Source organism: Telmatherina bonti, assembly GCF_933228915.1.
Source record: "Telmatherina bonti genome assembly, chromosome: 17".
Lineage (NCBI taxonomy): Eukaryota > Metazoa > Chordata > Actinopteri > Atheriniformes > Telmatherinidae > Telmatherina > Telmatherina bonti.
In genome coordinates, this window is record NC_136615.1 from 10,342,195 (window position 1) to 10,355,175 (window position 12,981).

General features: G+C 39.5%; 1 protein-coding gene across 1 annotated transcript; it reads left to right on the top strand.

Moving 5' to 3' along the window:
- Nucleotides 1-1,553: 1,553 nt before the first annotated feature.
- On the top strand, nucleotides 1,554-3,240 carry s100z (S100 calcium binding protein Z; the record flags this gene model as incomplete). The annotated part of the gene is made up of 2 exons (XM_079256958.1): nucleotides 1,554-1,694; nucleotides 3,085-3,240. The coding sequence occupies 2 exons, from the start codon at nucleotides 1,554-1,556 to the stop codon at nucleotides 3,238-3,240; spliced, it is 297 nt and encodes a 98-aa protein (XP_079113084.1).
- Between the last annotated feature and the right edge of the window lie 9,741 nt (nucleotides 3,241-12,981).

The window sequence follows — 12,981 nt, forward strand, 5'->3', positions numbered from 1 at the left end:
AGCAAACAATAATTGTTAAAGCTGGTAATGTACCAGTAGTGTTACACCACATACCTCTGAGGTGAAAATAACTACCAGTTTATCCCTTTTTAGAGTATCTTTCAGTTCTTTGTCACATCTTTCAGACAGACCACAGTACTGAACACACTCCATCATTTACAAATTATTTAGTAAATAAATCTATATGAAAACAAAAGATTTCATTTGGGGTCAAAATGAGGACAGATAGCGGTCGACAGCCCTGGGCAACACCCCCGCTACCACCATCACCATTTTTCTTATGGTGATTATGGTACTTTCCTTACTTACATTGATTCCAATTAACTACATTCACTTTTACAGCTTTTGCACTTGAAACTACATGTAACTTTTAGTATTAATACCAAATTACATCCACTAAAATATTCTAATACAAGAAATGTTGATATTTACAGTGAGCTCAGACTAGCTTGATATGAGAGCAAAAGTTGCTGTGTATTACAAGTACAAGAAAAAAATACACAGCCCCAAGCTAGTTTAAATAAGAAATTACCATGATGACATCCATATGTCATCAGCAGCTTTATTTCTCATGAGTTAAAAAAAAAGCCTCTCCCCAGAGTCCAGTCTGAGTTAAACTGGGAGAGTGTAAATGTTTCCCTTGTTTGTTAACAAGAAAAGTGATTAACATTTATCCTGTGAGACAAGTAGATTTTCTTTGCTTATTTGATCGAATAACATAAAATAAATAAGATATATGTATACCAATGCCAACAATTTGCAATTATCTTTAGATATATACACACGTAGCTCAGCAAGTTACATTCACTGTCATATTATTCTGTTAAGGGTGTTGCCATAGCAACATGTTAATCAGCTGATTCAGATCTGTTGGCTTTAGCAAAAAAGTACATCAAGGACAGCATGTGTCCGGTTTTAATGTATGTGTTGTGCATCAAAACCATGTAATGCATATATATATATACATATATATATATATATGTATATATATATATATATATATATATATATATATATATATATATACATGAGTCATTGTACTGAATTTTTAAAATGATTAAAAGCCAGACATAGAAGATGAGAAAATGTGCCACCCTTAGCGACTGTCTTCCTCAAAGACAGGTCTTAACCCATCCTCCTACAGTTACTTCAGGGATGTAAATGAGGCAGACGCACCTGTGAAGGCCCGTTTGTGGCTCAGGTCCTGATGAATACCCTCGAGGTCTCCACGGCTGCATCAGAGCATGTTTTGTTTTTCACTTAACACTGATTAAAATGTGGAAAAGAAGACCGTTACCATGGGCTTTTCACCTGTGGAATTAATTATCTCCACAAAGATAGAGGATGGCCCACTTAGTTTCTTTTCATTTCCTAATAACAAGCTGAGCTGCAGCATCTTCCATCACACTTGTACAGGACTCCAACCAGGTGAGAACACTTGTCTCATTTCAGGATAATTACTTTGTGTAAGTGCTGTTTTACAGTTTAGAAACTTTTGTTTCTTTTTTCTTTGGTTTTCAGAAAGCTGCAACAGTTTTCATCCCTCTCGCAGAATGCCAAGCCAGCTTGAAGGTGCCATGGATGCACTGATAACAGTTTTCTACAACTATTCTGGAAACGATGGAGATAAACACAAGCTCAACAAAGGCGAGCTGAAGCAGCTTTTGAACAGTGAGCTCACTGACTTCCTCACGGTAACATAAACATTTTTAATATTCCAGCTACAATGTCTGGATGCATGTCATGCACTTAAATCTGATACATTTGGTTAGAAGTTTCTCTGCATCTTTGCTTTTGCTTTATTCACTCAAAGGTCAAATTAAAGGGTGTTTTCAGATGATTTAGTATTCTGACCTTGTGAGAGGAAATAGATTTTTTTTACTGATCGCTATCTTGCTGTCAGAGAGTAACTGCTCATGGCTCTCACATCATAGCATGTTGAGAAATAAAGGATGTGGAGGAGGAGATTAATAAGGTCATTTGAGATAAGTCCAGGTTCTGAGTCTGTGTGATAGCAGCGTGGAAAGGCTGACTCCGGAGTGATTGAGACCAACACATCCTCAAAGCAACTGAGGTCTTAAACCTCCGATGCCATGCGGTTGTCTTTCTCTGTTTTGCTTGACCTTCCTCATGCTAATGGGAAGCCTCAGGTGCTCACACACCATCATCATCACTGGCCCATATCACTTCCAAATATAGACATGCCTGTGATGTCATCACATCCCCCCAAGCTATTGTCACATCTGAGAATAGATGCAGCTACAGAATGACATTAACCATCACTTTTTGCCAACTTTGATATTTTACCTTGTTCATTTATTTATTGATTTATTTATTTAATCGGGATAGATGATAGATGATGCAGTAATACAAAGTGTCAATATCTGTACAGCCCCAAGGCAGGTAAAAAAAAAAAACAAGCAAAAGAAATGCACAAAACTTAGTTTGATAGTCATGTATCTTGATTTCACTTAGGAAAAAACAACACAGTAGCCAGACCATCATTCTGCTGCTATAATGTCCAAAAAGACAAGTAAAAAAACAAAACAAATAAAAACAATAAGAATGAAAATTTTATAATGGATTATTTTTTATTTGAAAAAAAAAATTCAAAATTGTGAAGCAAAGAATCCCGATATTTGATTTTTTTTTCTTTTATTTGATTCCCCACCCTTGCCCAATATTAAGAGTTTCAATCACTTTGACAGCTTTTAATTAAAAAGTGTCGTTCCAGCAAACAAAGTAATACAGTGTTTGTGTAGAAAAAAAAACTTGTTGAGCACCAATCATCTTAGAAGCACTAATTCTTTTTGGAAGTGCTTCACAATTTGTTCCTACAATGACCACAGTCCTTGAATTTAAATTTTAATCTTTGGCCAAACAAGTATGCTGCCCCTGAGGTTTAAAAGGTGGAAAAGAAAGCCAGTCTTGTTCTGTCTTGAAGCAAATAGCAGAAAGCAGAAAATGTTGTACGTTATCTTCTACATGGGTCATTCTGCAGCTAGCTCTCCGCTCTGCATTTCTGTTGTGAGCCACCTTGATCTACAGTGTTTTAATTCCTGCTCTTCACTGGTTGTTTTACAGTCTCAGAAAGATCCGATGCTGGTGGAGAAAATCATGAACGACCTTGACTCAAACAAGGACAATGAGGTGGATTTCAACGAGTTTGTTGTGTTGGTGGCTGCCCTGACTGTCGCCTGCAACGACTTCTTCCAAGAGCAGAATAAAAATAGCAAGTAGAAGCATGCAGAAAGTGTAAACTAAATCAAATCAACTAAGGATCAAATCTCTTTAATGTGTTGTCAACTGACAATTTTGTAGTTTTATCAATATATGTTAAATTAAATTAACCCCTTTAAGTGCCAGCGTTTAAAAAAATTTAACGGTCAATGAGAAATCGTGTCTGCAATTTAGTGGTGGAAAGAAGTCATAGGACTAAACTCTCTTTTGAAGATTTGGCCAGGTGGTTGTACAATTTTACAACTTTGCCACCTAAAGGGTTAATTAATCTGATTGATCCACATTATTGTCATAAAAAGCTAAAAGGAAGCATACACATGTTTTTCCTATTAATTCATTCATTGATATTTTCATCTAAAAAGTAACTATATTTGTTCATCCTGGTTAGCTTTTGTCCCAGTAGATCTCCAAGTTCAAACTGTCTTTCTTCTTTATTGTAAATTTCACATGTTTTATGTCTAATATTTTCCTAAAGGTGTATTAAGCAGGAAATATTTTTGTCTCCCATCTGTTCAGTTCACTTCCTCATCCACATGCAAAGGTGGAGTCACAATAAACATATCAAGTGTTCCCCATATGTTTCAGTGAGATGCTTTGACTTTTGCTTTCTATTACATCCATGGTTTTCTTGTTACATTCACAGTAAGTTAAAAGTTGACTTACAGTTTTACTTTTGCAGGTTTGACAGCTTATTTCTCATATGGCTACACACAAACAACATAAAACTGGATGAAATTAAACAAAAAAGGTGCAAACATGCTTCATAAATAAAAACACGCTACATATAGGAAACCAATTTAAGAAGAAAATGTTGCAAAAATAAAAAGAGCAAGAAGGAAACGCTGCATAAACAAAAACAACTGTAAGAAGGGAAACGCTGCATAAACAAAAACAACTGTAAGAAGGGAAACGCTGCATAAACAAAAACAACTGTAAGAAGGGAAACGCTGCATAAACAAAAACAACTGTAAGAAGGGAAACGCTGCATAAACAAAAACAACTGTAAGAAGGAAACTTACTTTACTTTTTATCGAAGTTTCTTCCAATAGTACTGTGTGAGGTTGCATGACTGCACTCATTGCTTCCAGTTGAGTGCTGCAGTCAGCACTTAAGTTTGAAGTTATATTTCTTTATGCTTTCTGAGATTGTAAAGAATGCTACACGTATGCTAGCTGCTGAATATGCTGCTGCAGTTTCCTTTGTTAAAAGGACACTCGTATCCACAGATGTTTATGTATAGGGTGGTTCATTCATCATACTGTGGCGGTGTGTTTTAGTTTAAGTTTAATATTTATTTCTGCAAAGCATTTTTTATTATCATCTTTAGCTCTTCACAATGTTTTAGTCAGACATTTACTATTTTCCAACTATATCCCCACATGCACCATTGTGGAATGCATCCTCATCTCAATAGAAGAGCTTTTAGTTTTTCCACTCATGTATGTGCATGACAGGCCACCTAGTGGTGATGAGACAGGACTTTGGCTCTAAATGCCAGGGGTTCCACTCCCTCATCAGACATTTTACCTAATACGCACAATACAACTTACCATCTCTGTCTTCTTTTTAATCTTCAAGAAATTATTTCTCTCTGCACAGTTTTCATCACTTCAAAAAAGGTTTTTCTTTGGATTTCTTTTATACTTGATAGATTGAAGGGACACCAGAGACCACAATGCCCTACCCCCGGGCCCCCCTCAGCCCACGCCAATCTCCAACGTCCCACACCTCCCAAAGCACACCCTCACCACACCCACCTTGAGCCACCCCCCACTCCAACCCCCCTTTTCCCACCCCCGCCCCCAAAAGAGCAGCCCAAGGAGGCCACATTGCGGCGAGCCTTAGTCAACCACAAAACACCCATGGACACCCCCCATTCATACCCACACCACCTCCACCATGCATATCCCCACCCACTCCATCCACGCACATCCCCACCCTCTAGCCCCCGCACACTCCCATGCTCTCCATCCACACCTCCCACATTCACTCCCACTCATGCTCGAAAACAGACATCACAGTGCATTCTCCCTATGTCCCCCGGGCAGACGCACCTAGCAGGTGTGGGAACAGAGAGCCCCAAAATCCAGCCACCCCCAGATGCAGCCAACATAGCATCCCCCAAAGCCAGCAGCACTTCCCCCCAGCCAAGCCAGGCCAGATCTAGGCCTATTGGATAGTACTTTTCCCCCGCCTGAACTCCCCAGGCAAAGACCCAGAAATAGGGGAGTGAGAAGATACCCAATCCCCCCCCCCCCCCCCCCCCCCCCCCCCCCCCGCGAAAGAATGAATGATTGTGAAGTGTGTATTATTTGCAATTAAAATTGAGGACTGCACCCATTTCAAAGGGCAGTTCTATGTTGTAAACACAAGGTAGCAGTGTTGTCAAATGAATATGTGCTTTGCCTGATTTCTGATAGATCGATTTGATGTGTCTTTATTGTCAATATTAACAGGCGTAAAAGCAAGAATGATGCCGTCTTTTAATCCACAAGCTTTTACGGCAAAATAAGACTAGTACAAACATTCATAAGAGTGAATGTCTGGTGAGGCCAATAATCATTTAAAATAAACTATTTAATTTATTTTATAAGTATTTTCCATTAAGGTCAATGCAGAATCTTGCAGCTTAAATCTGATCCATTTGGGAGAAATTGACACAGACTACAAAGTCACCTGAAAAATGTACCTGTTTGAACACCTGCTGAAGCTCATCTGGTGGGTTTGTGTTGGTATAACAGGCTCGCTGCTGTTGGATTGTTATGGTAGAAAAATGGCGGTAAAAGTTCATGATTCTGGTGTTGAACTGCTGGTTAACTCAACACTTCAACCAGATTCTGCTCATTAAGATAATCACCTGAAGAAATTACCTCCATCACCCTAGTTTTATGGAAGCCCATTCAGGACAAGAGATTACAACCAATATAAAATGTGCACCTAAAGGTTAATTTACATCATAGGACAACTAAACAATACATTTAAATTCAGAAATCCAGTTACCATGGAACTTATTCAGGCAAAAGTTTAAAAAAGAAGCTAAAAACGCAAAAAAAAAAAAAAAAAAAAAAAAAAAACTACACTAACAACAAAAAAGACAACTATAACTCACATAAGTAGAATATATTTTAATTTAAAAAAAAGTGTCAAGTATGCATCAATTATTTGCTGATGATTTCCAGTTGTATGGTTCATTTAAAACATCTGAAACTCACAAATTGAGCTCCTTACTCAACTGTTTATCAAAAGTAAAAGTGGTTAAGTGATAACAATCGCCAACATAATACTGATAAGGCTAAGCTACTTGTTGCTTGAGACAGTGAAATTCCCAACATTAAACAATGCTTAAACAACCTGAGCATCTCAGCCAAAACCAAGCTGAGAAATCTAGGGAAAAGGCCATGTCATGAGAGGATTCATCTCATTCAAGGCGGTGGGTTAAAAATGTTTTTTTCAGCTGTGTAATATTTCTAAACTCAGATCCATGGCGTCTAAACAAGAGCTTGAGATGACCATTAATGCATTTGTGTCTGATATGACAATATCAAAAGTCATTTCAGTCTGACTTCAGGAATGGCCATTCCACTGAAACTGCTCTCTTGACTTTTACTGATTTTGTACGACTTGCCAGATCCACTGGTCAGTCCTCAGTCTTGACACTGCTAGACCTGCCTGCAGCTTTTGGCACATTCAACCATCAGATTCTCCTCTCCACAGTCTCTGAGCTTGGCATTTCTGGATCTACCTACTAGTGGTTCGCATCCTACCTCACAGGAAGATCTTTTAGAGTATCCTGAGAAGAAGTGTCCTGATCTCATGAGTTGAAAACAGAGGCGTCTCAGTGATCGGTGCTTAGCTCTCTTCTCATTTCTCTGTACACCCCCTTATTTGGCACAGTTATAGGGTCTCATGGATTCTCCTACTACTGTTGCATGAATGACATTCAGCTTTTTCTCTCCTTCTCACCAGACAACACAACATTCTCAGTGAGAATATCAGTAAGTCTTGCTGATGTCTCTGCAGGAATGAAAGCTCACCACCCTCAGCTAAATCTGTCCAAAACAGAGCTTATCGTCTGTTCAGTCGACTCTTCCTCTCCCCAAATACTGTAAATGTGAAGCTCCATTCTACCACACTTGTGCCTATGTCTGCTGCCCTGAATCTCGGTGTCATGGTGGACAACCAGTTGACCATAAAGGACCATGTTGCCTCAGTAGCCCGTACTTGCCAATTCGCTCTCTACAACATCAAGAGAATCAGACTGTATCTGATAGAACACAGTTTTTGGTTCAGGCTCTGGTCATTTCATGCCTTAATTACTGCAGTGCCCTACTGGTAGGTCTGCCTGAATGCTCAGTTAAACCTCTGCAGATGATTCAGAATGCAACGTCTGGTCTTCGACCAACCCTAAGCAGAGCTCGTTACTCCGCTGCTAATCACACTTCACCAGCTTCCGGTCATAGAGCACATCAAATTTAAAGCTTTGCTTATGAAACAATAACTCAGACAGCTCCTGTTTACCTTCACTCCTTGCTCCACAGTTACACACCCTCTCAACAGCTACGCTCTACCAGTGAAAGACACCACGTTACCACCACTACATGGGATTAAATCACTGGCAAGACTCTTCTCCTCTGTTATTCCACGGTGGTGGAACGACCTGCCAAACTTTGTCCGATCTGCAGAGTGCTTATCTACTTTTTAGAGGAAACTGAAGACTCAGTTCTTTGAGGAGCAATTTCACACTTAGTTTAACTCTATTTTTCAGATGAGTTGGAGAACTTGGCCCAGTTCTTTGCAACAAATATTGTGGGATTCATTCTTTGTATTTTAACATAGGGAATATTGTGGGGAGGGTAGAAAAAACAAAATGAGACTAAATGAATAAAATAGAATGGAATGGAATTGAATAGAACTTTTTGCAATTGTACTCTCAAACTGTTGTTTGTTCCATTTTTTTTGACAGTTAAAATTCAGAGGAAATTTATTTATTCTCCAACAGTTTATTATTATTGATTTTAGAAACAAAAATGTACACTACTTTTTTATATTACTGAAAAACATTCCAGCTTCAGTCAACGTAACCAGGGCACATCAGATTAGTTTAGGGGTGTCATGATTACTTGACTTTAAAACTAATCGCAGTATTAAACACCATGAATAAATAATTGTGAGCATCCCTAAATTTAATCAATTTACATAAAGGTTTACATCTGAATCGTATGTACAGATTAACACAATTCTGCAAAACATAACAAAGACTTCACTGCCTGTGTTGGTAGTGTTGCGGAAAAGGTGGACCCAAGTTGGAAATTAAAGCAAAAGAAGTTATTTCGTATTCTGTATTTATGGAAGAAATCATTAAGGTGGGATCGTGGAGGACAGCTCACTGTTTAAAAAGTGCTAAGTTTTTAATTTTATGGTAGTTTCAGTTGTTTTTGAATGTTAATGCGCCTTTATGATATAGGCAAATACCCCTGCTCTAAGAAATTATTTAGAAAATTGGTAATCTAATGATATTGTTCTTTTAGTGAAAGTGTTCATGAAATTTGAATGAACAGTAAATTTTCCTTCCTGTGTTTTTCTTTGCTTCATTTCCTCTGAAGACAAATGGCTCAAGGTAGAGGTGCAGCATATGTTACTACCTCCAAGGTGATAGTGGACAACCTGGCTCTGACAGATGGGCAAGATGGCATTCAGGCCTTCATACAGAAACACAAGCCATAAAGCAGAGAAAGCACATGACTGACCCACTATTGGAGATAACATTTTCTTGGGATTATACACACTATGATGTTCACATTATGGTGGAGAGTAATTTGCACCAGTCCTCAGTCAATTTGAGTTGTTAATAGCATTTTCCATGATAATTTCACCTGTTGTACCATGACTTGAGTGGAGAAGTTGGATCGTCATGTGTCATACAACCTGCAACATGTTCATGACCATAGGACCAATGGTGGACCACTAAGAATACCAAAGAAGGCTCTGTGCTTTTGGATGTGTGACATTTGATGTCAGAAATGGAGCCTTTATGATTTCAGGAATCTTTTTCCTCGTGGCCGATGGAGCAACGTTATTCATTTTCTTACATGTTCTAAACAGGAGCTTCATCTGTAGTCTTTTACAAAGATTTTTTGGCTTTTTATGTTAAAAAACAACTTGCTGATTTAAATATAGAGTCACTAGAGTATATATCTGATAAAGAAATCAAACATGTAGAAACTTTGATAACATCTGAGCATTTCTTTTGTGATAGTGAAAATGCAGCATTTTCTTCTTGCAGTTTTCTTATAAGCAGCCTGTTTTTGAAACACGTTAACACCTGTCTTCCACCGCAGTAAAGCACTTTGTGCTACAATATATTGTATGAAAAGTGCTTTATAAATAAAGTTTGATTTGACTTGACTAGTTTGGTTTTGTTGTCAGTAAAATGTTATTTTATGAATTGCAGCTGTGAGACTAGCATGGTCTGTATGTTTCTCCTAATAACACTTAACAATAATACATTAATGAGTAGCTTGCATGTTTATGTTTATCGGTCAACAGGCAAAAAAGAAAACATGAAAAGCAGTCATCACTCGGGCAGTGGCAAGTTCAAATGCTTTCTGTTGCTGAAACCTGAATCCCCACTGGTTCAATTCCAGACCAGAAACGCTGCTTTTATGTGGTTCGTCGCTTGTCTTTGTGTGTCCTAAAGGGACATTTCTACACTACACTGCCAGTGTTTCGCAGCACTGCAACAGCAGATAGATAGCTCACTCAGAACCTCATCTGCTTCCTGTGTAGGACTCTGTGGTTCATGTCCATTGTCATCCTGCAGCCTCACACTCAGCTGAATACCATTGATGCTATGGCAAAAAGGACTCAGGATGCAGGAGTCTGTGCGGACCTCCATCAACATTTTTCAGGTAGTGCAGGGAAGAGAAGAGGTGATGAGTAGTCAGTGATGGAGGTTGAGCATTTCTCCATCTGGTAGGGTAGGTACTTATAGCAAGAGTTTGCTTGCCAGTAAAAATAAGACCATGACTAACCTGAAAGAAGAAAACATCCCAGATGGACAGACATTATGTCTGACTGAGTAGCTCAGCAGTTAAATGACTGAGGCTGTACACCTGCAGTGTTTGTGCCCATAAGGTCGACTCTTCTAAAGGTAAGACTTTAGAAATTTAGATGGCAAATGAAAGAGTAAGAGATGCTCAAAAGACACCTTCATTGTGTGAGAGGATAGCTCAGGGTGATAAAGGACTGGCTGAAGTTCTACAAGCTGCAGGTTCAACTCTCTGAAAGGGTGTCTTCCTTGTGTGAACGACCCTTGCATTTCTAAGTTTCTTGATCTTTCAAACAAGCAAATTAAAAACAGAGTGAAACTCTTCATAGTGAAGGTTAGATGTATCATGAGGAGTAGCTCAGGCTAGTAGGAGGAAGCTCTGTGGTTTGGATGGTCTAGGTTCAAACCTTATAATTCAACACATCACTTTTAAGGTCCACTGGTCAAAGTGATAAAGATAGAAGCACATGGACAACACCCTAACAGGGAGTTGAACCTGCAGCTTGTATAACTTGAACCAGCTCTTCATCAGCCTGAACTATCCTCTAACACAGTTAGTCTATGAAGGATCTGTTACTCTTTCATTTGCCATCCAACATTGTAAAGTATAACCATTAGAAGATTTGATCTCACAGCCACACACACTACAGGTGTGTATGCTTAGTCTTCAAACCACTGAGCTACTCAGTCAGGAGTCACATTGGTCCCTCAACCACATGCTACACTATGACATATACTCTAGCATGTATAGTACATGTGATGAGTAAAACATGTTTTTTGTTTTTTTTAAAATTAACAATAGTATGAGTGTGCGTGACATGAAATATAGAAGTGGTCAACTTATGACTAGAAAAGAGCTGTATAAGTACAGTCCATTTACCAGTTCATACAAACATGCCATCATGTTAGGTTGCACAGGGGCTTAGTTGTTAGCCCCACTCCCTTCACAGCATAAAGGTTGCTAGTTCAAGCCTTGGTAGAGGGTAGTTTGGACAGTAGCCTGTGTTGCATTCTCCCCAGGAATGAATAGTTTGTTGTTTGTTGGCCCTGCCATTTACTGGTGTCCAAGTGTACCTACCTCTCACCTGACAATTGTTGGGATTGACTCCAGCTACCCGCGACCCTTCATTGGACTAAGCAGTTCGGATAATGAATGAATGACTCCAGTTTCCCCGAGACCCTGAACTGGACAAAGCAGCACAGATAATGAATGAATTCTTTAAAGTCTGCTTACCTTTAACAGTATCATGTTAGAGGAACACTGATGTGTTTACCTGGTTCTACTTGGTACTATCTGGTTCCACTTGATTCCACCTGGTTACACATGGTTCTACCAGATTGAACCTAATTTAACCTGGCTCTACCTGATTCCACCTGGTTTTTATCTGGTTATACCTGGTTACACGTGGTTCTGATTCCACCTGATTCAACCTAATTTAACCTAGTTATACCTGATTTTACTCAATTCTGCCTCATTTCACTTGGTTCCACCTGGTTCCACCTGGTTTTACCAGATTCCACCTGGATCTACTTGGTACTACATGGTCCCATCTGGTTCAACTTGATTCCACCTGGTTTTTACCTGGTTCTACCCGGTTACACATGGTTCTAACAGATTCCACGTGACTGAACCTAATTTAAACTGGTTCTACCTGAATCCACCTGGTTCTACCTGGTTACACATGGTTCTAACAGATTCCACCTGATTAAACCTAATTTAACCTGGTTCTCCCTGATTCCACTGAATTCTACCTAGTTTCACCTGGTTCCATTTGGTACTACCTAGTTCCACCTGATTCCACCTGTTTTTTTACCTGGTTCTTACTGGTTCTACCTGGTTCCATAATTTAATTTTCTTACTTCTTCAGAGAAACGAACTGAAAGGAACCAATCAATATTATGCCAGTATAGGTATTACATGTCAGAAAGAATTGTTTAGGTTTTTAAGATAACTTAACTTATAATGAAAGTACCTGCTGGTTCGTGGTTTGACTCCTGTCCAAGGGCCTGATAAGTTTCTTTTATGGTGGACCATCAGAGAGATGTCTTTTTGCACTACTTAGCCAGTGAATTGTAGAGTTCCCCCAGTAGATAGATAGCTCACTTAGAAGCTTGTCTGCCCCCATATGGGTTCACCTGGGTTCACTTCCATTGTAGAGCATAGTAGCTACACTTGGTTCTAACTAGGGTACAGCTAGCTCTACAATAGAGTACAACAGTAGGCAAAGCAGCTTGATGTAGAGAAGAACTGCTTGCTTGAAGACAGCAGAGAGGAGATAGGAAGCCAGGACAACAAAATAGGAGAAGTGGAGGGAGCAGTAGATAGCAGAGGGGGAGACAAGACAGGGGAAGCTGAGGAGGCCAGGAAAAGAAGGTTACAGGGGAAGATGAGGGAGAGTGGGGAAGAGTGAGGGCACAATAGAAAAAGTGTGGGAGACAAGAGGGTAAGCTGGGGGTGGCAGGACAAGAAGGTGATAGGAGAAGCTGAGAATGTGGGTAAGAGGGAGGGCAGGATAGAAAACAGAGAGGGAAACAAGGCAGGGTTAGTTGAGGTGGGGCTGGACAAGAAGGTGAGAGGAGAAGCTGAGGGAGACTGGGGAAGAGGGAGGGAACAGTGGAGGGGGAGACAGGACATGGGAGACTGAGGCAGTCAGGATAAAGGGGGTGATAGAAGCTGAAGGATGAGGGAGACA